This window comes from Melanaphis sacchari, unplaced genomic scaffold, assembly GCF_002803265.2.
Source record: "Melanaphis sacchari strain LSU unplaced genomic scaffold, SCAv2.0 Contig29_pilon_pilon, whole genome shotgun sequence".
Taxonomy (NCBI): domain Eukaryota; kingdom Metazoa; phylum Arthropoda; class Insecta; order Hemiptera; family Aphididae; genus Melanaphis; species Melanaphis sacchari.
In genome coordinates this window covers 920,509-948,291 of record NW_020271172.1, presented here as the reverse complement: position 1 = coordinate 948,291, position 27,783 = coordinate 920,509, and the positions used below count along the sequence as shown (strand labels likewise).

The window sequence follows — 27,783 nt, the reverse complement described above, 5'->3', positions numbered from 1 at the left end:
AAGTTAATAATTAATGTATAAATTAATTATTAATAATAGTAATAATAAATTATTTATTTATTATAAATTTACATTAGTATACATACCTATATATTTTGTATTCCATTCAGTGTATGTTAAATTCCGTTCATAAAATTTCTAACTATAACTCCTATACGTTTTTCCCAAAGTGCATTTAAAACATAACTATTCGTAAAAGTATAATTTCATAAGCGTATTTTATTTTTCACACAAATTCCATCTTTTTACGTAATATTTTCCAAAATAAATCATAACGATAAGGCATTAGACGTGTCCTCTAAAGAATTAAACATAGATTTTTTAATTATTTTTAAAACCTTGTCAAACGAATATGTGCCGAAAGACACTTCGACTAGGCACTTGCCTGTTTTTCGAGATGCGTGAAAATGTTAAACGTCTAGACCGTTTATTACAAACAAGAGCATCTGATCCGACTGTACCTATAGCTGAAAGGAAATTGGCATGCACGTGCAAATGAAAAAAAAATTATCAACCGCCACTCACAGAGCGTACAAAAATGTTGTCATTACACTTTGGACGGCGGCCGATGCGCATTCGCGCGATTAGACAGAACAACACACACACACACACACTCAAAAACAACACAGTATTCTACAAAAAAAAAAAAAAAAATCACTCTAAACTACTGACTTCCGACTTACTAGAAGACGCCAGACGTCAGCGACGTTGGTTGCACACAGACACGGTGGGACCGATACACCGTACGCTACCTAAACGTCGCCTTTGCTGCGACAGGCGGTGGCGCGTTTCCGAATGCCTGCCCCCTTCCGCCGGCCAATCCATACGCCACCGCCGATCCGTCATCAACCAGCATCGTCGACACAAGCACACCTCTAACTACACCGCAATAACATCCTTTGCGATCACCGTAAGTGGTGGCAGACGAACCTCGTGCCGCGCGTTCCATCGCCAACGTGTTTATACGCACGGCGTGCGAGATTTACGTCCAAAGACGTATGCGGTTCTAAATATCTAAATAACAAAACCGAACCGTCTTATTGATTCCTCTCCGTCGTTCCAATCGTATACAAATAAATAATTGCTCGTCAATTCTCGCTATATCCGGTACCGAAGGTCGATCCCGACGTTGTCGCCGTCGTGTCGAATACTGTACACATATAAAAAACGAAACACACACACACGTCGTTCTGTATTAGCTTGTTGTAATGACAATTTATATTAAGCCAGTTTGGACGCATACTAGTTGCGGACGAAATTATTCAGGTCAATATTGTAACATAACAATTGCGGACACGTTTTTCGTTATCATAGTACTAGTTGCGTACAAAGTTTTTTTTAAATAAAAATCATGTAATTTGCGGACACAAATATTTCCCTTCACCACTTTTTCATTTTTATAGTTTTTGTGGCAAAAATTTTTTTGAAACAGCATGTATAAATGATAATCTACTGATTTCACCATTTGAATATTGCAACATTTGTTTACTAATAATATCCTCTTTTTCGACAGTTCTTTTGGCTCGTTTTAAATTTCTTACAGCAGTATAGTTTATTTTAGGATAGCTACTAGTCTGTACTTCATTTATGGCCTCGATCAATTGATATATATTAGGGTGACTGCGATAAAACATACCATTAAGTTTAGCATGGAAACTTTCACAAGCATTTGTGGTTCGTGAAATAGATGAAGAAAATTCTGCCCATATTTCTGGAGGAAATATTGCAGAATCTGTATTTATATAGTTCAAAAAAACATAATCTGTAAAATCGTGTATAGCAGTATAGCCAGCCGGTAGCGTAGACATAAAGTCATCTGTAAAGCAGTCATCCACTTCGTTAGGTGACAAAAACGGTAGACCAAAAAATGATTTTAAAAAGTTCCCATTTTCGCCCTCATTATTATATACTTTAGCTAGACCTAATGACTGTATTTTTCGGTACCAAGCTTGTCCGAGATGGAACCGACATCCTTTTATTTTGCTCATTGACCATACTAGACGAACAGCTGAGTGAATAGATTGTTCAAAATCAATATGAAAAGTAGTTGGTAGGATTGGTGAACGTTTTTTTAAAAATTCTAGTGCTGTACAATAATCAGTAACTGATTTGCCTACCAAAAAACAAAAAAATAATGGTACGTAAATACTATTTTTTACGCCATGGACCACGAATAATTGATTGTACGCAATTAGTATGTTACATTTGTGTCCGCAATTCGTATGTTACCTTTTTAGATTTCATCCGCAACTCGCATGGTTTTTGTGACTTTGTCCGCAACTAGGAAACACCGGCCAGTTTACCACATTTCTATGTGTATAGGTGTTAATATAATATATTATTTTCTCATTTCGTTTATGTTATTTGTATGTGTGCGTATATTACTCACACACATTTATGGTGGTAACTATTAGCAGCGTCCAGAGGGTATACTGTCGGTGGAAGTTGGCGGAGGAATAAACGCCACTCGGCTCCAATAGATACGTCGACTGTCGCTTCATCTGTGTCCACTACATCTATATCATCCAATACGCCAACATTGCCAGATCACAGCATTTCAACAGAGATGACAGACGAAATAACCAGTCACCAAACGACTGGGTCGACAACCACCTCTTCGACTGCTATGACTTCATCTTCTACTTACCTTGACAGCAGTAACAGCAGCCAAAATTTCGTAGACACCACTACTATACAACCTAAAACTATTAATACTACGATTACCACTGCTACCACTTTCTTGACAGCTATGCCGTCGACTTTACCATTTTCGCCACAACAGACGACTTATCCCGAACGACAATTACCGTCCTTTTCAACTACTTCTGCTTCTACTACGTCTACTACTACTGCTAGTACTACTACTACTACTTCTCCTCCTCCTCCTTCTTCTTTTACTACAAGTACAACTAACTATCCGGTTACCGATTATCATTACCGTCAACAGCAACAACACCAACAATCGAATTATAACAACAATGATTATTATTACCGGGGACGACAACAACACTATCCCCCACCACCACCTGGCAGCACTAGTACGGATTATAATTACTATTATCAACAGCGACAGCAGCAACATCCACAAATGCAATCATATTGGCCATCGCAACAACATCTCAATGGTACAAACGACTATAGTAATGGTTATCAGCAGCAAACGACTGACAGCGGCGGACGCAGGACAAGCGATTATTACTATCGGCAGCAACAACAAAATTCCTATAACCATCAATACAACAATGATCGCCAGCAACAAACGCCACGGCCTCGTGACGCATCACTTCCGGTACAACATCCAAGCGGCGGTAGTTGGAACGTGCACGGTGACCGACCACTGTACATAAGCAGTAGTGGTGGTGGAGGTGATTACAACCGAGAAATCTTTGCTGTTGCTCGGAACAGCTCTACTGGTATTAGTAGTAGTAATAACGGTGGTTGGGCGACGGCGGAACAACAACACTGGTGGTATCAACAACAGCAACAGCAACAACGACAGCAAGAACAACAAAATCAATACCAGCAACGGCAGCAGCAAAACAACCGGGGTCTGAGTGGAATTTTGTCGTTACCGCCCGTGCCGCTGCCACCACTGCACGTGGAACAGGGGGCCGTCACTGTCTCGATGTCCACATCACCGCCACTCCATCTTCGTCGACCGCAGAAACCTCCAAACCACTACTACCTGCCAACGCTGACTACCAAAACTACTTCTACTCATCCGTACCGTTTGCGGTCGAAGTCCGAAAGTCGATATTATGAAGGTATACTACGATTGCAGAACTAAAATAATTGTCAACAAGCCATTCGTTTCGACAATGATTAGCACACGGATCTCCAACACCACAGTCACGCGTGTTTGAATACTTCACAATTATAGCATGATTTTTACTTTTATGTTTGCCTGTAATTTCCAACCTCCACCGTCTTTAAACCACCCTTTCACACTACACCTCGACCACACCTTCACTATTATACGTGTTTTTTTTTTTTTTGTTTTTTTTTTTACACAATATGTTTACTGCCACAAACACCATTACATTATTCACATCATAAACCTATTGAGTCAATGGATAGTTTTCAAATAAAACGATGGTTGACTTTAAAACTCAAATAGCAAATTGTATTGAACATTTATGAACTATTTAATATCATCGTAATTTGAGCCAACGTGTACTATGATTGAAAACTGTATCGTTAGATTAGAAATGCATATTATTATTTTACTTATATTACTTATGCGGTATCCATTTGATTAATAGGTCTATGAATAATACACTGATTAAAAATAAAAATATTTGTAATCACCTAATTACAGAGTATTATAAACTGATAATTTTTGCTAATCGATTGCATATTTTCTGTGCAGAACGTGAATACAAATGCCTCGGCCAATGGACTGAACCACAGCAACACATCAACCCAGAAGTTGGCGAAAAAGCAATCATGTTGACATACATATATGTTAAGCGTTTGAATCCAATCGCCAACAACACTGACCAATTCGAATGTTTTGTCGGAACAATAATACCAAACGACGAAGGTTCAAATCCTGAAACTACTAAAACACTCTTGTTAACGGAAGCTGGTAGTGGAACTTTGTGCAGTCGCCGATCGGACCCATACCGTTCTGGCATGAAGTTGGTTGGAACCAAAATTAACAAAGAAGGTAGGTAACAATTAAATTATCGTAATTTTAGCTGTAAATTTAAAAATTGTATAGTTGGGTTATTTCTGTTGTCATATTACTGATTCTTTATTAAAAAATTCCCGATTTCTCGCTTGGAAAATAATTGTACATTGTTCCTTCCGTTTTCTTGTACTCGATCCACTTCTGCATATTACAATATTGCAATATTATATTCTATTTAAAACTGATTGGGAAAAAAATCAGGTGCTTGCAAGGGATCTGAGCAACCAGCACAAGACATCGCTGGCGGTTCGTGGTATCCTCTTAAACCACAGCCAATTTCTCCGTCTATTCCCAGTGCCGAAAACAGCGGAGGCACCTGGTATGCTGCGCCCCCTGTTCCCGTGGTCGCACAAGGTCCAACCACTATGATGCCTATCCTTACAGGCAGGCACACCGGTGGTAATGGTTAGTATTAACTTTGAAAATTTGGCCGGAAATCATTTAGATAATATTATAAGTTATGATATTGTTACAATATACAGTTAAGAGAAGATTGATTCTATTTGCACTCTAATTGATGATGATTGCCAATAATTTTATTTGATCATAGTGGTCAATTCACATTTTTTTTATTATCGAATGACACATATGCCTATATTTTAAGTTTCAAATTTCAAATTTTCATTCAACATCCAACATTATTCACAACCATTTTAAATACTCATTTTTTTCCTTTTATTTTCAACTTTTTTTTTTATTTTCACAGGAGCCTTATTCACATCACGCCAGAATGAACGTCGTCCACAGTCAGCCACTCCACCTCCTAAAACCAACGATGGCAACCAAAATCTATCCGATAATAACGTTATGCTTCTAGTGATCATTCTGTTTATTGGACATTTACAATTTATAACACATCGATATTTCTAATCAAACACAGACACAATGTATTTACAATAATTTATAATAATAAAAATACTAATAATAGTAAAAAATTAAACACAATAACGCACAATCTAGGCCAAACTTAAAAGTAGACGAAATTCATTCAATCGATTTGTTTATTATACATTCATTAATTTCACAAGCAATAAAATGAAAGTTTTGTAAAAAAAAATTAAAAAAAAAAAATTTAAAAATGCTTATTTTTTTAAGAATTCGAAAAATTAGATTAAGTTAAAATCAAGTAATATGAATACATATCATTTTTAGCATATTTAATATTATATAAGCTATTATCTGATTTTTAAATATCGTCATAGGTTATATTATTTTTAGATTTATATTTTTATTTCATAATGATCATATTTTTTTTTACTGTTTAAATTAAAATAAATAAAATAGTGTAATATTTTTTAAATAAACTGAGAAAAAATACCTATACTATAAATTGTATCGACATTAAAATCAGAACACATATTGCTCAACTATAATTTATGACCAATAATAAAAGGTTTAAAAATACATATTAGTCTACATCATGTAAATATTATGACTATTAACATTTTTTTTCTTATGTTTAATTAATATACTTAATTATTTTACTTTTACATTAATTATTTTATCATAATATAAGTACCTACTTATTATATTTTTTTTTTACCTACTTTTTATATAATTTGTGTTTTTATCATTTTATAATTAATTTTAAATTTAAATAATTTTACTATCAATATAATTGTATTATATTTTTTTAAATCACATTATTATATTTTACATGTCTACTATTATTTATAATAATATTTAAGTATGCTTTTTTCTTTAGCTTTTAATTTTTTTCATAATAAACGCCTTTTTCCAACATTTGTTATTAAAACTTTTTACATGTACTTACTACCTACCTATTATATACATATTATACACTAGTGAAAAGTTTGAAGACTTAAAAATCATCATTCAGTAAAATATACATTTTACATTATAATGTATATTTAAAGGTTTTATTTTAAGGTATTAATTGTTAATATATTAAATGAACAATAATCAGTGAAGCGAATAATAAGAATATGAATGTATAATTCATTATTATTTTCAAATAGATTGACACGATAAATTAATTTCCTATCTAATAATGTTAAGTGGTTGCTCAAATTCGTTTGTTATAAATGTTAGATGGGTGAATACCCATAGTAAGGCGTGATGTATTGATATCACAATTCACAGGTGACGGGAAGGAACAACTCCTCCCTTAACTACTCTACAAGTTAAAAAATTGCAATATGCAAATCCAAAATTAATTATAGGTACCTAGTCTGTTCTCTGTAAGTACTTGCAGTGATTAATATAAGTGATAACTATTCAATTTTGGAGTAAAATTATTGGATTCATTTTAATTAAATAATACAAAATATGGAACAAATATTTTTCCATACTATGGATATAAATTAACACAGTGATTACTTGTAAGTAATTTTTATGATAATATTTCGTGATATTAAACTAGATTTGTTAACTTATGATAATAGTTGAAGTTAAAATCCGTAATTTTTGTGGGAATTATGGGTTTTATCTCAGAATATTTTGACAATTCTGCACTATTGCTTATTATCAACAAAAAAAATTCATATAAAGATTTATATAAGTACACCATGTCATGTCGTTATTGTAATAATAAATTGATGAAATTCTAATATTTATATTTGTGTATCTCTTTATTCAAGTCTTTATCATAGATATTATACTACTAAACTAACTTTTCCTAGCTGTGGTACTAACCGGTCAGACACATTGTAGTGAAGTATAGTATGATAACATCAACGTTGGTATTGTGTCTAGTACATTGTATCAATGCATAGTATAAAATGAAGTTACTTTTTTTCGGGAAGAACTCCGAAACCGCTGAATGGATTTTGATGCGATTTTTACTCTTAGATAGGAAATTAACAAGGAAAATTTGTATAACTTGACTAATATTATTTTTATGACATAATCAGATTTGTACTTCAGAGACATAGGATAATATCATTATTTAAATAACCATTAAATTACCAAAGCGTACTGAACCCTCTAACGTATCGGTATACTTCAATATAATGTAGATTAAGAATCTTGAGTTCAAACCACAGCATCAGATGTCCATTTTTTACATTTTTTTCCTCTTATTACTTATTATTTGTTAACATTAATTATGTTTAACTACAAAAATGAAAATTTAAAAGATATTTGACTTGCAATTCTTTTCACTAGAGACGGGATCTAAGACGTTTCGGCGAAAATTAATGGTAAAAAAAAAATTGTAATTTACGGTTAAAAAATACCAAGATTATATATTCACACAAGAGTTAATAAATAGGATGACCTATAAATTATAATATAAATAACACCAAACACCGGTTTATGAATAATAATAATAAAAGTATAATATTTAACTTTAAACTATAAATCGATATTAGATATATATATATATAATACATATAAATGTGCTGTAACTATCAAGTTCTCTCAACAGCACATACAAATCGCACGTAAATAATAATAGGTAATACAAAAATTTATCGATTCCGGTGATCGCTAATCAGTCCGGCAGTCAAAAAAGATATCCAAGGACGGACGTCGGACAATGACTCATATAATCGCCAAATAAAGATATAGATATATCTCTGGATCGACGTCGGCGGCGTGACACTTCACGTAAATTATATATACATATATATGTATGTATGCATGTATATATTGCGGATGTAATAATAAATATAATAATATATATGGACTGTATTACAAATCCATTGCCCACGACACGATTTCGCACTTCACTTTCTTTAAAATATATTTTGGAGTCGAATGAAAACGTGCATGAAACACACCGTATACGTCCGGTCGCATTAAATCCAGTGGGGGGAGGGGATCAACCCAAACAACGACGTCAGTGACCACAGGCGCGACGTGAACACTTCAAATATAAAGACATTAGAAGCGTAATTATAGCAATACACATTCACGGGCTAAAGCGATTTCCGCAAGTTCGCACTAAAAACTTTTGACATAATTATTGTTACACACAAGCTACTTTATTATATACGGCAATTCGTACTTCACCTGTCGGCTATGGTCGAGTAACTAAAAATTATAAAATTATCTGACTAGTCTACAGCCAAATGAACCATAAATCAACTATCTTATCTTACAACTGTTTATTATAGATTGTTCCGAGTATATGGCCAAATTAATCACGCATTGAAAAGTACCTTGACGTATCGCCGAAACGGACATTGTCGAATTGACATTTCGCCGAAACGTCCCATTCCACTAGCGACGCCGTGCGAATACAGCTAAGTACTGATTTAATATTATGTCATGCAGTCAAAAGTCGCACATGAAGAGCGCCCTTTATTTATGACCGTTCTACGTATACAAAAAGCACAGATTTTTAAATATAAAGTATAGAAGTCTGTGACAAAAGGCTAGTCTAGTAGTATAAGGTCTATGATCTTCTTACACAGACTTTTATGTAACACTAGATAACGAATTCCCGTTATCAGTTGAATATTGATTATCAGTTTCTGTCATATTTTGGATTGGAAAATCATTATTGTAATGCATTATGTAGGTATATTATGCACTAAGTAATTCGAGTATTATACTACAAAAGAGTATATTCCACTAATTATTGAAGTTTTATACTCTTATTCTGCTTTAATTGCACATAATATTAAAATATAAATTGAATTGATTTAAACTATAATTTATAAAATCCATATAAGACTTGGTAACAATAATTATTCAAATATTGTTGAATCAAAAAAATTTTGTTAAAAATGTAGTTTCATCACCTTATATCATCAATTATATAGCTTTTAACAATGCATCAGAAAATATTTTTAAAAAACGTAGGCGTAAAAAGTTAGTGTTTTATTAAATGTAGATTCCAATGAAAAATCTCTTTCAAGTATTCTATTATTTTAATTTTTTAAAGGCTATGATTTTGATGTTTAAAAAAATAGTCTTTTTACTTGTAGAGAAAATTTATTAGAAAATAATAATAATATGCATATTTTATAGTCTTACACAATATAAGTGTTAAATTTAATTAGGTTTAAAACACGGAGGAGGAATTATAAAATATTCAGATGTTGTAATTAAAATAGATAGGTTTGCTGAACATAAAATTATTGATTTTACTATCAATTTTACTTCTATTATTACGTCTTTAACAACTTGGTAATAATTTTAACAAAATATTGTTTTTAATTATAGTTTTTTTTTAATTTTAATTATTCTGAAGAAAGTTTATTAAATAGATAAATTATATCTGGTGACAATTATGTGTAAATAATACTTAAAAATGCATTTGTATTATGTTGCTAAAACAAAAAAGTCTAAGGTTGTCAGTAACCACCGTTAGTATACCAAGTTAATTAAATTTAATTACAAATAATATTATCTTTCATTTTAATTTAGGTCGCAATATTATATATATAAATCAAGTTTTTATATACTTTAAATAGTACTTATTTTTTATAATTAATGATTTATAAACTAATACTTGTAAATCAATAAAAAGTATAATTTTTAAGTAAGTATCTCTATTTATTAAAAAAAATAAATAATATTTATATATTTTAAACTCACTCATTTTTGAGATAAATGTTTTGAACCAAAATCTTGATGGCATTTATCTAAAACACTTGAATGATGATCACAGCTAATCTTTTAGAACTGTAGTCTGCAGTAGGTCGTGCTTGCAACAAAACTTGAAAAGCCGTCACCGAATCTTGTACAGACGATCTGCAATCGATATGAAGTCATACCACATGTAAAATCATCTTAAACTTTCGAAATATATGGTCATACCCGCACAATACGTTAATGAAATGCAGTCGCTTTTAAAAATACACATGACTAAAGCGACTAGCCACCAAATCAACGTAGTACCTAATTTATCTGATATTTAGCATTACACTGGTGTTTGAGTGAATCATTATTATTTAGTACCTACAGCTAGATATATTTAACGAATACCAAGCAAAGAAGTTATAGTTGTTAGGGTGTGGCACTTTTGTGCGCAGTAAATAATAGTTGAACGGCTTCAGCGGAGACCACGGACGAATTGACGATGTTCAGGCAGCATACAAGCTTATTTCGGCGAAGCTGGGATGAGAAGTGGAGTGTTAGTGAGAGCGCGTCGCTCGCATTTCCCAGGCCATGAATCACCTTTGTTGTTACGGTAACGGCACCCCTCGCCGATACCATTAAAACATATATCGATCGAGACCGTTCACTTTCACCCTCGTATCGTGCACATGACCCTTCTACGGCGAGGATGCCCGTCTACCGGGTTGTCGACTGAACCCGGCAATCAATCACTGGCACCTCAAAACCATCCCCACCATCCACGCTGCCGATCAAGACCCTGGATATCCAGTCTCGAGGCCTCGCCCTCCATTGAATATTTTTAACGCAATTCCCAGTCTGACCTCACAGCTAAAACTTGCAGGAGTACGGCTATTGTTACATACTTGCTCAGTATAAACGATATGTTGGCAACGAAAAATCAATAGAGGTCGCCGTTCCCGGGACCATCGCCCTCGATCGGACACGTCGCATCCCTTTCCTCTACTATTCACCTACTCTTAGGTCCAATACAAAAATTTAATGCAATATCCAGAAAATTTAACAACGAAATGTTAATTAAATATAAAATATTTACCATACGATCACTTCACTAGTCCTTATTTGCAATACTGTATAGTGTATTGGTCTTAAAGAAATTTTTATTGTTTCAAGAATCTGCTAGAATTTTTTACACAAACGCTATTAAATTGATCTAAATTTAATAATATAAAAAAGGATTAATAATAAAAATTAAATTGTATTCAGTGAATAAACATGAATATGATAATCGTTTGAATAATTTTAGAGTGAAAGTTACCAATATTGAATACAATATTGACGTCTTGATGACCTTTATTAATTTAAATATATAATAAAATATTCAAAACTTTAAGTATAATTATTATAATAATTATGAAAATTACAAATTTACAAAGAAAAAAAATATTCAATTTTACTTTTTGTGTAAGTAATTTATTACATTTTTATAATTATTTAATTTCTAAATAAAATTAGAAATAATAAATAAACAAAGTTTACATTTATAATTAATATAAAAAAAAAGGTTCAAGACTGTAAAGTGATTGATACAAGAAAATGTTCAACATTTTTTGATACTATTCGTATTTGAGTGTAGAAATATTAAGATACGCTGATCGATCTATAGGTACGTATCAAGTAACTGGATAAATTAAAAAAGCATTTCAACAAATTCTTAATTTTGATACTTAAATTAATATTTACTTATCTCAACAGTATAAAAAAAATATAATTTTACCTACATTTGATGAGCTAAGTTTATTCAGTACGTTTTTTGTGTTTATATATTTTTCAATGTTTTCAAAATCCATTTTTTTCTGATTATCTCATTTTAGCCAAGTATGTAAATCGTATTGTATTTTTTTTAGTCAAATGGATAGCAAATACAATATAGTTATAAAACAAAATTGCTATTTTATGCAATATCTCTCGATTTTGTAATTAAATGTTCTGTAAAGACTGGTGTCCTAACTGGTTGTCAACAATGCTATTTGACTTTAGAATCAACCCTCCTTTAATTTTGTACCTAGTTGTTATTTAATATTAAATGTCATGCGTAAGGTGAAAATAAAAAGGGGAGACAAGTTTTTAAGTAATAATATACATCATAATTACTATTTATTTAATGTTACGTCTATTGTCAAAGATAATATTGATTAATGACAATACAATTAATAATAACTATAATACAGCATCATAAGAGACGTGTGCTCGTGGTCATCACATCTTGAAATATTAATACTGATGCAAATGCCTTCGATAATATCAGAACTGTATTTTACATTATGGGTATATGAGGTAGAATAGTTGAAGTTAGATTTTTTATACTTCACTGCACGACAGAAAAATCAATAAACTACGCGCACACGCTTAAGCCCACATTACGTGCGTAAACAAGGTTAGCGAAAAGTTAATGTTTAATCTTCAAAATTGTAAAAAGGATTCGAAATAACAAAATTAAGGTAATTATAATAATAATTGAATAAAAAAAATATTACTAAACACATTAAAAGTTTAAAACCACAATACTCAAAGATTAATTTAAGACACTTCGTTATCATTTTGTTTATTGACAATATCATTAAAATTAAATTTATACAAGAAAACATGATCTATTCGATTTATGTTTATAAAATATTCGTTTTTATAGTTTCTGAACATTACGGTAAATTTATGGTATTCAAATTATGCGTCTTATAATTTTTCATTTAATTTATGGTTTTCTATATCTGTTATATAATTTATAATACAAAAAATTCTTTGATCTTCAACTTTATGAAAAAGGTTTCTGGTAGCAATTTGGTTTCAGTTAGTAAATCAAAATCAGAATGTTTTTCAGTGCTTCTTTTACAAGATAATAGAAAATAACAAAAAAAAATTTACAAAAAAAGGATAATAAACATTTTTTGAGAATGATTAAATTTAAAAAATATTTTGATCTATTTAAAGACACTTGTATAGTTTTCTAGTTTTGGATTCTTCAATTCTTCAAGTAATGAAAGTATGCTTTTACATTTACAATGATGCAAGTTTTTTTCTTATGTGTTAATGCATATGTATATATGATAAGTAGGTAGTCAAAAACCTATTTTAATTTTCAAATTTGAAGGAGAATTTTAGTAGAAAATTGGATCTATTTTGTACTTTTAAGAGGTCATAATTAAATATTTTAATATTTTTACGAAAATCCAGTTTTTAAAAAATTATTTTTTTTGTTTTTTAGTGTAAATAGAAAAAATAACTATAGATATTTGAAATTTTCATAAAACGCTTGTTATTATATCATAAAATGGAAACATTTTCAAAATATAATGACTCTTTTTAAGATATTAATAGATACTTAAAATTTTCGATTTTTTTTTTTTAGTGTTTTGTTTTAAATAATAATAAAAAAATTTGCACAGTTAAAAAACTTGAAAATATAATACAAGACCCTACATAGATGTTCTTTTACATATATATTATACAGTAGACGCCGCTTATAAGACTCACGGATATAAGGTTCAGTCGCTTACTAGACTCAAAATCGTTTGGAACGGTCCGGACGTATCCAAATACATTAAAAAAAAATCGGTTATAACACTTCGGTTATAAGACTCAAATTTCGTAAAATTTAGAAATAAATTGGTATTGAAAAATTAAATAATATTCGTGTTGATTATTTCTAGTTTCTGTTGGTACCTTATAACATATAATAATTTTTATTGCAACGATAATTGTTATTATAATGTACTGATTATCTGACGGCTGCACAGTTATCGTAATTACGGGTACATAAGTACATATACGTACACGTGCACATGTACGTATATGCAGTTATCATTGCAGTCAACGGTATAATTGTTGTGCAATGAAAAATTACAAATTTTGTTCAAAAATAATTTTTCAAAATAAATAATTTTTATATGTAATATTTACCTATTATAATTTTAGTTTTTTTTTTATCGGGATTATTAAATGTATTCAATAATAAAGTATGTAATATGTAATATGTGTTAATGTATTAAAATCAAAGCAAAATATGTAGTAAAATAAAATTTATAAATACGTAATTAATTTTTTTTTCCACTTCGCTTATAAGATTCATTCGGTTATAAGACTCACTTTGTGCTGGTCCCAAAGTGAGTCTTATAAGCGGCGTCTACTGTATATATTAATAGAAATTCATTGTCAAAATTTTTTTATGTGTATTTGTAATTAAAAATCCATTTAAATTTATCTTCTTATATCTAAGGTTTAAAAATGCAATACAAGATTCTTCATAAGTATACATTAAATATATTAGTTTTTTATAAATATTTTAAATTTGAATTTGGACAATACATATTTTGACAAATAAATAAATTCATTATTTTCATTTTATTTTGACTCTTTTTGACTTATCTATAGACATTTAAAACTTTCATTTTTTTTTTTTTTTTATATATATACATATAAATATTGATAAATTTTGACAGTTTAAATAACTTAGCTTTTTGCAGTTGATGTAAGAATTTTTTTTAATAAAATTATAAATTATGAATTGTATTGTTTCAATGTTATATGACCTTCAACTGCTATGTTATACAAAAAAAAAAAAAAATAATAAATAATATTTGTTAAATTATTAATTTGAGATGGATAGGTATATAGTTTAAATTAATAAATAATAATTAATATACCTATATCATATAAAGTAAAACGGTATTTACACTGTAAAATGTACATTATAATAAAAGTTAAATAAAATTGTTTTTTATAATTTAGTAAAATAGAAAAACAGCCATTTTTTATGTGATTTACATAGTAATTAAAAACAAATAGATTAACTTTTTTTAAACTGAGTTAAGTTAATATTATTTTTCATATTAAATTTTAACTTATCGAGTTAAATTTATAATTTGTTAACGGTTAACTCCTACTTATTGACCTTAATATGTTCATTTAACTTAACTTGAGTTAATTATTTTCTTTAACTTGCTCAACTTTGTATATTACTAATATTACTATATTTATACACACAATAATATTTTTAAATTAAATTTTAATGAAAAATAATTCAAACTACTGTATTACTAATAGTAAATAAATTACTTTACTAAATATTTTACTTTACTTTAATAGAAATATTAAAAAATATAACATGAACTATACTTAATAATATAGACTTATAGAACGTCTAATTGAAAATCTAATGCGAAATTCATCACAAAGTCATAAGTTAAAATTACTTACATACAAAAATATAAAAATAATTCTATAAACTTTTTAAATCCAAGTTTCAACGAAGTTCTTCAAAATTGCAAATTATTTTGTAAACATCCCTTATTTACATATTAGTGCCTTTTTTTTTATACACAATAATTTATCATTGAATTTAAATTCCACGTATTCATTAAAGTTTTTTAGTCAGTAATGAAATACATTCGATAATATTTACTATTAACTTAAATAACTTGCCTAATTTTTATTTTACTCAAAGAAAAATACTATTGTATTATATTAACAACAACTATGTCAACTAGTACCTATACAATTATTTTAAAACTATAAATGTAAATAATAAAAAATAAAAAATACTAGTATAAATTATTAACTATACTATATTAAGTAACTACTAAAAGTTAATGTTAACGTATATTGTGCATCTATTACCAATTAAATTAATCAGACGTTCTATTAAACTTATTTTTAAAATATTACCACAGTGAAACCTCTGTATAGTGGACAGTCATGAGGAATTAAAAAATATTTACTTTAGGAAGTTGTCCACTATTGAAAAAACCTCTACGTAGTGGACATTTGCGAGAAATTTCTAAATATCCATTATAGAAAGAAGGCATTATAGACAATTGATTATACTTATACATACATTGAAATTGATATGGTAAGGTTATATATACATATATATAATAATATAATAGGTATGTATATAATAAGAAGCGAGTTTAAAAATATTTATAAAAATTTTAACGTATAGATGCGTAATTCAGAAAATTTATAGCACACAACTGATGACTGAAAATGTAACCGAACCATTTATCATTTTTCGAATAAGAAAACCATTAAGATAGGCAGTAGCCCATATGCGCAAGATATGACCCAAACGCAACTCAAAGCGCAAAAATAAATATTCCATAAGCACAACAAAAAAATATCTTTTTAACAAACTATAAACGCAAATAAATTTTACTAAAGTAAAGTGTATTTTATAAGTTAGATATAAGTTTATACTTTGTATATTGTATAGTTATCTTAAATGATTATCAACCTTCACCGTAATTTGTTACGATAAAATACGATACGAATATACGATTACTAAACTTCAACTGAACTCAATCATTGTTCATGTATTTTTGATTTATATAGTTATAATATATTAAATTAAAATTAATAATTAAATTTAATAATCAATAATTTTAAAATAAAATTTTTAGTTTAACGGGACAATCTTTATTTTTGCGCTTTTATCCCATTATACTAAGGTAAACAAAATCGTACAATTTGCGCTTTTGATCTAATGAAAAAATTCAACGATTTGTGCTCTTAGGTTTTACTGTTAAGATAAGATAAAATATGAACGAAATATATAAAAGATAAATATAGTAACTTTTATTACTTAAACATTTTCGATACGTAAATGTATTGTGTCCATTTATGAGCGGTAATTTTTAATTTTAGGGCCAGTTTTTATTGTCCACTTCCACTATTAGGAGTGTCTACTAATAATAGGTAACACTCCTATTATGTGCATACATTTTTGCAGGGGAATTTTGAGAGATGTCCATTAATAGAGATTTCACTGTATATACATCCAAATTAACTAATTAAGTTACTAACAAAATTAAACCACTACACATGGACATAAGTAAAATAAATTGACAATATGTCAGTCAGATGGTAATAAATATGTGATTATGACTAAAAAAAATATAATATAAAAGTATTGTGATGTGTTAAAGCGTGTAAACTGTATACGTACTACGAATAGTACTAGACAAATTTACTGTAAATCGGAATGCTGCCTCAAATAAGCGTGCTGACATTTAGTGCTACAAGAGCCACTGATCGATTGCGCTGAAATACATCTACTGTCAATCTGTGCCAGTGACAGCCACATTTTTGATGGATTTTGGAGGTAATATTTGTGATCTTAGTGTGCGACCTGTGACGAAAAATAGCGGTTGATCGGGATGGTGGTGTAATTTAAAGTTTGATGAAGAAGCTGCGTGGTGGAATATTTTTGGACATGACTGGTAAAGATGATGACGGACGTAAGTACGAAAGTTAATAATGTCTGCAAACGAGCTTAGCACGAGTACGTCCTCTCAAATTCAAAAAACAATTTATTTTTGATCATACCATCTTAAATCTCGATTTATTTTAATCAATTTTACATTTTTAGTTGACAATTAAAAAAAATACTTATACAGAACATGTTACACAGTAAGGCTATATGTATATAGTATGTCACATAAATGTGGTGTCATACTTTCCGTCAATACATACTCATATACAGTGCCATATTTATGTAAGGACAAATGGGACTAGGCCCACTCAAAAGAGGGTCCAGCAATTTCAAACAAATACAATTAATTGTATTCTTTTTTATCATATTTTAGAAAAATAAAATAGATATGAATTTTACTTAGATATTGTAGTAGGATATTAAGTATAATGACTTTTTCCCGAAAATGATGGCCTTAAAGCTAAAATTAAATTTGACTTAAACATTAAACAATTAATTTGATATATAAATGTAAAAATTAATAATCAAAATACTAATTTTTATTTAAAAAAAAAGTTAACTTTTTAATTTGTTTAGTTTGTTTTTAACTTGAATAAATATTAAATATTAATTAGACACATTTTAAGTGTATAGTGTTCTTGCATATTAAATAATCATATTTTTGACAATTAAATATAATTCTATGATCCAACTACTCATTTATAAACAGATAATTACATATAACATTAATTTATAAATATATTTTGCATAAATTTTATTTTAGCATTCAAAAATATAGAAATGAACAATTTAGGGCCCAAAATTGTAAATTATACTTATATCATATACTATTAATATTCTTTGAAAATATTTTCATTGCAACATGTTAATATAGTAAATTTATTTATTGATTAATTATATTAGTATTTTAATTTCAAAGACATAACTAGAATATTTAATTAACTTTCTAATTTATTGTAACTTTTAACAAAGAGATGAAATCGTGTTGTTCAAAAAAATTAACGCTCACTGTCGCCATTATTCCAGGTATAATAATTATTAATTATTAATAGTATTACCACTGAAAAAATAAAAATTTTATTATAATATATTGTTTTAAACTAAAAAACAAAATATTTAATTAGATATTTGTACTGTACATATTTTTACATAGTATTATTAGAATTTTTTCTGTTTTGAGGTTACTATAATTTATTAATTGTTATTTATTGTAATATTTTTAAGAGTGCGTAATCTATTTTTGTTGCTCAAAACCATACTTTACAGAAAGAGCTCCAACGTCTCTTAGTGATTCGATTTCCGTATTTTCTATCTAAAAGAAAAAAAACTTCTTACAAGGTATATGGGACTTTAATTTTTAAAATTTTAATTCAAAATCATATAGTCAAAGTTTAAATCTCCCCAATTTTCATAAGTTTTTAATTTTTAATTTTATTTTTATGTTTAGCAATGTAATCAAAAATCAAAATCTATTGCGCCATGTAAAAAATCTTTCTCTTCCTAATAAAAAAAAAGTTATTGAAGTCAGACCTAATACCTATAAAATCACACTTAAAATGTTTTTTTTCTGGCAGTGCCATTGATATACGTAATAAAATAAATAATTATGGTTGTGTTTTCATTACTCTTCTTAGTATATCTAAAAAAGAGTTGAGCAATAAATATGACGATAATAAAATAATTAATAAATTAATTAATTTTTTCATCCTCTAGATTTATAACAGATTAACCTGTACGTTTATTTTAACAGAGATATACTAAAAAAAGCCCTACATGTATTTATTCATATGTTATATATTTATATGTAATTCTTTGTAAAAATAAGATTATTATAATTTATAGTAATAAAATTAAATATAAAAATACTAATACGATTTGTTAAATAAATTTTTTTGTTAAGAACCAAGTTAATTTAATATCAATTATATATAATATTAAAATACACAATGATAAAAATATAGTTAAATTTACTAAATGATTCAGAAAAAAAAAATCTGAAAAAGTCTGGCCTATTTAATTTTATAAAACCATGAAAATATTTACATATCAACGTACAGGTTATCAATATTATTATATTAGTATTTTAATTTCATAAACATAATAGTTAGAACGTAAAATTAACTAATTGATCATTATATCGTGTAGATATAGCTAAAAAATGGAATCATGTTGCCCAAAGAAATGCTCTCCACCGCCATCCCAAGTAATATGTATAATTAATTGACTAATATGTTACTGATAAAAAAGCATTAACTGAATGCTTTAGGTGTTAAAAATGTATCTTACATACCTAGACATCTATGAAAAAATAGTTAAGATTTTTATTTGAATTTCTATTTCAGCACCTATTATGAAATATGTTAATCACTATAAATAATAAATAAGTTATCTCATAATGGTGTGCACTAAAATTGAATAAGTTTTTTTAAGTCACAATTCTATACTCAATCAGAATTTTTAAGAAAAATATAATCATTACAGTTTGACAATATCAATATCATAGAGTAGAATTTATATTAAACTTTTATTTCCAGATGAACTGCATTATTCAACGAGTATCTCCACTTTTGGAACTTGGAGAAGGTCCACACTGGCACCAATGTACTCAGAGCTTGTATTTTGTGGATATACATAAAAAGAAAATTAATAAATACCATCCAGAAACTAGCTGTTATACTTCCGCTACAATAGGTAAGTCCTGTATATGTTATATTATATTGAGTAATAATGTTAATTAATTTAATGTAATTAAACAATATTTGTACGTCTTTCACAGATTGCTGCGATCCCTCGAGTTTCATTATCCCTGTCGATAACCAAAGTAATACTTTCTTGGTTGGCCTAGGCCCTGCTATAGGTGTAATAAGCTGGGACGGATGTTCGAATAGAGCAGAGTATAGGTACTTAAAAACAATTGATAAAACTCCGGGCAACCGTCTAAATGACGCAAAAGCTGATGCTTCCGGTCGTCTGTGGATAGGTAAGTATTCAGAAGGTTGATGCCAAGGTTAAGCTTTAGAGCATTAGTGTTTTAAAACAGTAAATTTTTTCAAAGATCTATGGGACCTGAGTTAAACGACAACTCAGGTCATTACCATAAGTGTAGGGGCTCGCTATACTCTGTGGATTTCGACGGTACCGTCACTAAAAGGTTAACAAACATTAGTATCTCCAACGGTATGGCGTGGAGTCCAGACAACAAACTGTTCTACTACATAGACACTTACAAATATGCTGTCGAAGCATATGCTTTCGATCTTGCCTCGGGAAATATCTGTAAGTAGTCTCTATGATCGTATTACTAGATTTTTATTAGTTTACGAAACAATATTATTTATTAAGTATCTTTGTTATACAGGCAACGGAAGAGTGATTTTTGATTTTAGGTGTAAAAATATAACCGGTGATCCAGATGGTATGACTATCGATACAGACGGTAACCTATGGGTAGCATGTTATAACAGTGATCACGTGAGTTTTCAAAAGACAATTTTTTATTTTTAGTAATATGGCTATTCAATATTTTTGCAATAGATTGTAAAAATTAATCCAAACACAAGCACAGTGTTGATGACCATCAAATTTCCTGCCTATCAGATCACATCTGCCGCTTTTGGTGGCCCAAACTTGGACCAGCTTTATGTGACCACAGCAAGTTATCGAACAACTGATGCTCAAAAAACAAAACTACCATATTCCTGAACTCTTTTTCGAGTTATCGGTACATGTTCTACTGGTTTTAACGGTGTACCTGTCAAAATTAACTTGTGCTCCTTAAATTGACTAGCACGATATAAATAAAATAATAAAATAAACATCTACAGCAATAAAATATCCATACAATTATTTATTTAAGTATGTATTCAATATTATTATAATTTGTATGACTGCATGTAAAATGTGACAAAATTACTATTACTCTTTTTTTTTTGAATATACAGAATAGAAATTGTAATAAAATTTAAAATGAGTAAAAAAATATTCAACTTCCATTATCCCTAATATATTTTACTAAAATACAGAGTCAATCGGAATCTATAAATAAGTATTAAAATCATACAAATCATATAAAAGTAATCAAAAATTTAAAAATCAAACATATAAAAGGCAAGTTATGTTTCATGAATTATTATCACAAAACATACTCTGCAACAGACAAATAGTACAAATTAATTGTAACTTGATGATATTTGATAAACCAATATTTTATTAATATTATTAAATTTACATATTTCTATGTTTCACCACTTCACAAACATAATACAAATATATATACCAGATTGATATGATAAAAAGGATACGAAAAAAACCAAAATAATTATATAATCATTTGCTAATTATCAATAATCAATAATTAATATAATTTTAATATAATCAAAGAATTGTTTTAAATTTTTTACTAGTTAAAGTCTAGTTAAAGTACATTTTATTAAATCTCAACTATTCATAAATTATATTATCTTTAATGTTTTAAAACCATTCTCTTCACAATCATCAATCATAACAGGTTATATAGTTTTATAAAAATTCTGAATGATTTATTTTTTTACCTTTACTTGTAGTACGCTAGTACCTACGCTACATATTATATTCGTAATACCATTTATCTATAATTTAATCGAAATTTATATAATATGGAATATAGTTAATTTTGTCGCAGTTTACTTATTTTTGTTCAATGGTATTCAAAGATATAATTGAAATGTATTAATCATATATTCATATTGTTTATACGTGGTAAAAAAAAAACTAAGCTTATGAATCGTATTTTGTATTCATAAATATTTAAATGCTTCCAAATTAATGTTAATAATAATTAGTATTGAACAAAAACAAAGTTTTTATAAATCGATAATATTGTTACACTCTTAACAAAGTGAAACGTTGCTCATTAAACACAGAGCACCTACTTAAAACCAACACGACAATACAACAAATTAATGACATAAAAATAAATATACGCAAAAGATAAAAAAATATAGCTCCACGACTCATACGCATTCCTCAGGCCTTTTCAAATCCAATAATAATTATCGATTAGCCGCCATTATATTATTAAACTTATAAAATAGAAAAATTCGAAACGTCGTCCAAGTAGATAATACTTAATGGATGTATTGATCGATGTAAAAAAATGCCAGAGTTATTAACATTTAACACTTACCTCACGGTGGCAGATGTGCATTCGTGTGCGGTAGCATTGGTGATGCAACACAAGCGATTGCTGTTCGGTCACTGCAGGACGCCGCCAGGCAAGATATAATAATACCAAGACGAGAGATGAAATTGATGAGAGCAAATCGATTATTGTATTTTTTATTATGTCTATACACAAAATAGTAATAAAATGTCTTAGTGGCGACGATGGTGGCAGTGAAGGCGATAGCCGTGACCTGGCTGGATTCGAATATTCGAAACAACTGGTCAATGATCGCGTCTCCTCGGCTTGCACAAGCACGACTTTGCAGCTAATAGCCCCATTGTTACCAACCCTAGTCGAGCGAACTCGGCCTCCGATAGCGCTAACGACAAGATGCGCCCAGTACGAACAAATTCATGAATTTCCAGACATCGATTATTGTGCACGATAATTTTTTTCTAGTTTAAAAACTATCCACCTCGGATCGACGCAAAGTGAACTTTTTAACGAACTCAAATATATTTTAATTTTAAATATCAAACCACTGGACTGGAACTGCTTGATTCTTATTTTAATCATACTATATTAATACCTAGCTATTAGCTCCTTTACCTTCATAAAACCGTTTCGAGAATCAATTTGATCTAAGCAGTGCCGTGCCTAGGGGGGTGCGAGAGGTGCGTGTGCACCAGGCGCCAAAACCTTTTTATCATCTAAGCTAATTAGCTAAGTAATATTACTGATAAATGAAAGTTAACCATATTAATTTATATTTTATAACAGTTTCAATTCAATACAATAATATCATTCTGATCGGCGGTGTCCATTCAATTATTTTGACTGGTGATGACATACCGTTTTAAAATGTATTGTAGGCAATTATGTAAAAATACCTATTCATGTATGGATATAATTGGTTTTTATTTTTATCCCGAAATAACGACGTCGTTGATCGTCAATAACAATAATATACTATAAATATATGTATACTGCATTCTGCATTAATATTGTTATTTTGTATAATTACTATTTTAATAACAGAATTTCGACTGGAACAAGTTGTACGATTTTATTTTGAACCCAACTATGATAATGTTCACATCACTCATTGCAGAAGTAGGTACAAAATTATTTTTTATTATCATTTATTTGAAGATAAGTTATTTTTCTGTAATCGAACAAATTTGATTCGTAAATAAATGATACCGATTTAGTACGATTGGTACTTATCTATCAATATTTTTTATTCTACTTATACATACAGTTTAAATATTATATTACTAATCTATTAAGTTAGAAATGTGCAAAAAAAAGGTAAATCTAACGAATTTCTCTCCCCTATTCATATGTTAACATTTTATAGGTATAAATACACATAGTATAGGGGATAAGGGCACTAAAAATAATTTTTGACACCAGGTACTAATAATGCTAGGCACGGTACTGGATCTAAATATATACGCGCACTCATATTTTTAATCGATTGCTGCCGACACGGGTAATCGTTATTACTCGCGAAAACACCAACGGTGCCGGCATAGAACAATAAACAATTATTGCTTCTATAACTAAAATTTATTACTGGGAGAGCAAATTATTTTTTTTTAATTTTTGAAATATAGGTTTCTCGATAAAAAAATTTTAAAAACGTAGGTCTGGGCCACATCATATGGGTTTAAGTTGTGTGGGTCACGTATTTTTTAATAATACCTAATGAGTAATGGTAAATACATATGATGTTTTATTATTATTTGTTGATAAATGACATGGGATCAATGCCGTGAACATATCTCCAATAATAAAGTTTTTTTTATCAAAATCGGATAGAGTTGATTCACTAATCACCCGTATAATTAATGTTGCCCGTGCTATTATGCAAAGATAAAAGTATACAACACTATTAAAGTTTATTTGATGTTTAATATTTTGTAGTTTTATATTCTTGTAATATTTTTTTCTCGTAATATTAATATATTAAATACAATTAATTAATGGTTTTTAAATAACTCTTTTATTACTTTTTATTTTACATTTCTTTTTTTTACATTTTTGAATTTTCATCAATTTATTTTATTTTTTCTAAATCATTGTAATGAATTGTTTACATTTTTTCCCCTTGTATTCAAAATATAAGATATACCTAAATAATTATTTTTAATTCTCCTTAGCATACCTATTTGCAGTTCCATGCATATAAAACTTCATCAAATTTACCAACTTTAAAACCAATTACTGAAGTATGTAAGTGAGTTAGTGAGTATCGAACGTAGCCAAGTAGGTGTTCAGTAAGAACTATTTTTTCATCTATATCATAATTTCAGAATCTAACAAAATTATAATTTTGTTTTGAGGACTAATTTATGTAAAAAATAAAAGAGATATTTAGTTTCATTTTAATTATTATTTGTGACGGGTAACGGTATAATTTGTAGTATCTATTAAATCTAAAACAAAGAAAAAATAATAATAATTAATAAATTATTAAGCATAAGTCATTTGGTACTTACCAGTATTATATTATGTTTAAGCACTTGAACAAAAAATAAACATACAGTAATATAACTTATTGCAGTATAAGTATAACTGTTACCGGCAAAACGATGAATAAAGGCACTCTACAATTCCCTAGAAATTCTATATAGAATTCCTTGAACTATTTGACAATGTATTAAATTTGAATGGTAATTTATATTATGTCTAGGTATTCTATACAATTCCTAAAATTTCTGTAAAACGCCTATACTATATTAGATAATGTGTTAAATTAAAATATGTTTATTATTATTTATTGTTCATTTTTATTTATTTATTGCAGCATATAGTTGATGCATGACATTTAGAACTACATAAAATATTATTTTTTACACATTAAGCATTTTTTAGATTGACATTTTCAATTTACCATTCGATAAATTAACAATATTTTTAAACTTTTCTTTAGTTCAACATTAAAACGTTCAGACATTTTAATATATATCTTAATACGATAAACACTTACAAAAGTCAAAATAAATAATATTTTTAAAGACATATATTGGATTTTCCTATATACATAAATAATATGATAATATGGTTAGCTAATAATAACGATAATACATCGCACACGTGTTGTATGCGATAGCATAATCGTCAAGATAAACATTAATCGTTGATTACAGAGGTACACTGGGCACAAATCTAAGTTTTATATTAATTATATTTAATATTTATACTTTTCCTGCTTGAAGTTAGGTGATTTATAGAATACCTAGTCATTGTATTACATTCTATACTTTTCCTGCTCATTTTTGGGATTCTATAGAATACCTAGGATCAGGGGCGGAGTGGCCTATCTGGAAAACTGGAATTTTCTAGATGGGTCGGTACTGACGAATATTATATGGGCCGGATCCACAACATTAAAAAAAAAGTTATTTATTTCATTAAATAGGTAACAAAATAAGTGTATATTTTAATGAGCTTTATTACAAATAATACAAATAAATCTTAGTCTTAAAATGAAGTGTACGTGATGATGATGTCCTATCAATTTAATTTTATGATTATTGATTTATGAAATACGAGTATATAAATATATCATGAAGTATCGAATGTCAATAATTATTGTCATCTATGGTATTTCCATTTCTTCGTAAAAACAACTGCACGAATAGCAAATGCAGCATATAATATTCTATGGTGCAGCTCGATTCCCGAAAGTTCTTATCTATCGGTCTATCGTGTCAATTTTAAATTATAATAATAGAATTGAATCATATATTCATATGTAATAAACTAATAAGTAATAACTATGTTCATTGTAAAATATTATAAGAATATAACTTGTCACGCTCACGATAAACAATTTGAAATCACATAATTATCAGTATTATCATAATAATTCATAAATCATTACAAATGTCAAATTACAATCGCTGCACGTTGTTTTCGTCGGTTTTTTCATTGTCACCTGTTTTATTTTTTTCCTTCAAACAATTTAAATTTTTAATCATTAATAATTCACATATGTCGAAAAAAAGAAAAGGTGGAACAGAAAAAGAACGCGATAGAAAAAAACAATTGCTACTCAAGTCAGCTCTAAATTGCACAAAAATTATTCCGTTATTTAATGAATCCGGTAAGTAGTTAGTACTTTTCTATTGAGTAAATTTACGAGAAATTATCACTAAAATATGAAAAAATTCACATGCCTTATACATATCAGTAGGTACGGTTTTATAAATTATTTTGTTGATTATATTTTTATTTAAAATAAGTCAAACCAAAATGCTTACTACAGAATCACATGGCAAAAATGAAGAAAATAATACAGAATTGGAGATGCTTTCGAACACAACACTTGATGGTAATTTAATTATTTCTAAATAAAAACTGCCTAATATTTATGTATATTTTATTTTTATTTAAAATAGATCAAGTCGCAGTCAATTATACAGTAGAATCAAATGAGAAATGAGTTAAAACTGATACTGACTTGCCTACTGATTCATATACAATACTTGAAGGTAAATTATTATTTTAAAATAAGAAATGTGTAGTGTAATAATAATTAATAAATAATATAATATATTTTTGAACAAAAATAAATAAATTAAAATAAATGTGAAAAACTTATATTGTCTGATATAAAGTCAACAAATTAACAAATGCCTAGTTTATATATTGTATAAATATAAATAATTTTATCTATACATTTTTAAATAGGTCAAATTGAAAACTACATCCAATTCTACTTTATCATTTGTTAGTAGAAAAGTATTTATCCATCAAAATAAAACAGTTAGAACCTGGTGTACATATGACAAGACCAACAAGAAAATGTTTTGCTCAGTTTGTATAGCTTCTCAGTAGAAACTAATCCTTTTATTTGTGGAGTGACTGACTGGAGACATACTTACCAATGAATCACCAAACATGAAAATAGTAAAAGTCATGTGTAATGTTGTGATGCCTATTTTATGCACTGCCATCATAAAGATATTGGTAGTTTATTAAATAGGAATCAAATGCACCTACATCGTGAATAAGTTTAAAAAAATCGGTAAATCCTAGAACGAATAATTGAAGTTATTAAAATAATAGGAAAATGAGGTTTAAGAGTTAGGATTAGACATAACAAAGCAGTATATTTTCTAAAAGATCCTGCATTAGACCATGGTACCTTTTTGGAAATGATTATATTTTTGAGTAAAT

The 27,783-nt window shown here is 28.5% G+C and overlaps 2 protein-coding genes and 1 long non-coding RNA gene across 7 annotated transcripts in view; 2 read left to right on the top strand and 1 right to left on the bottom strand.

Annotated features, from left to right (window-relative positions):
- LOC112595758 overlaps positions 1-5,743 on the top strand; it is a 28,818-nt gene extending 23,075 nt beyond the window's left edge. The window contains exons 9-12 of one of the 4 annotated variants that reach the window (XM_025341065.1): positions 2,418-3,764; positions 4,370-4,669; positions 4,895-5,098; positions 5,400-5,743. In XM_025341065.1, the coding sequence (XP_025196850.1) occupies positions 2,418-3,764; positions 4,370-4,669; positions 4,895-5,098; positions 5,400-5,563 (2,015 nt within the window). In that variant the 3' untranslated portion in view covers positions 5,564-5,743. Of the gene's footprint in view, positions 1-2,414; positions 3,765-4,369; positions 4,670-4,894; positions 5,099-5,399 lie in introns of all 4 variants that reach the window. The other 3 variants (XM_025341064.1, XM_025341066.1, XM_025341067.1) reach the window with 3 other exon arrangements.
- Positions 2,614-22,852, bottom strand: LOC112595761. Of its 2 annotated transcripts, none has more exons than XR_003114736.1 (3): positions 22,615-22,852; positions 10,202-10,357; positions 2,614-2,699 (listed from the first exon to the last, which is right to left on the bottom strand). It is a non-coding gene; the product is annotated as an uncharacterized LOC112595761 (long non-coding RNA). The 2 variants fall into 2 exon arrangements; XR_003114735.1 differs by having other exon boundaries at positions 2,621-2,705.
- LOC112595759 (regucalcin-like) lies at positions 19,609-21,152 on the top strand. Its single transcript, XM_025341068.1, has 6 exons — positions 19,609-19,653; positions 19,985-20,141; positions 20,227-20,434; positions 20,506-20,726; positions 20,809-20,921; positions 20,985-21,152. The coding sequence occupies exons 1-6, from the start codon at positions 19,609-19,611 to the stop codon at positions 21,150-21,152; spliced, it is 912 nt and encodes a 303-aa protein (XP_025196853.1).
- Positions 22,853-27,783: the final 4,931 nt, after the last annotated feature.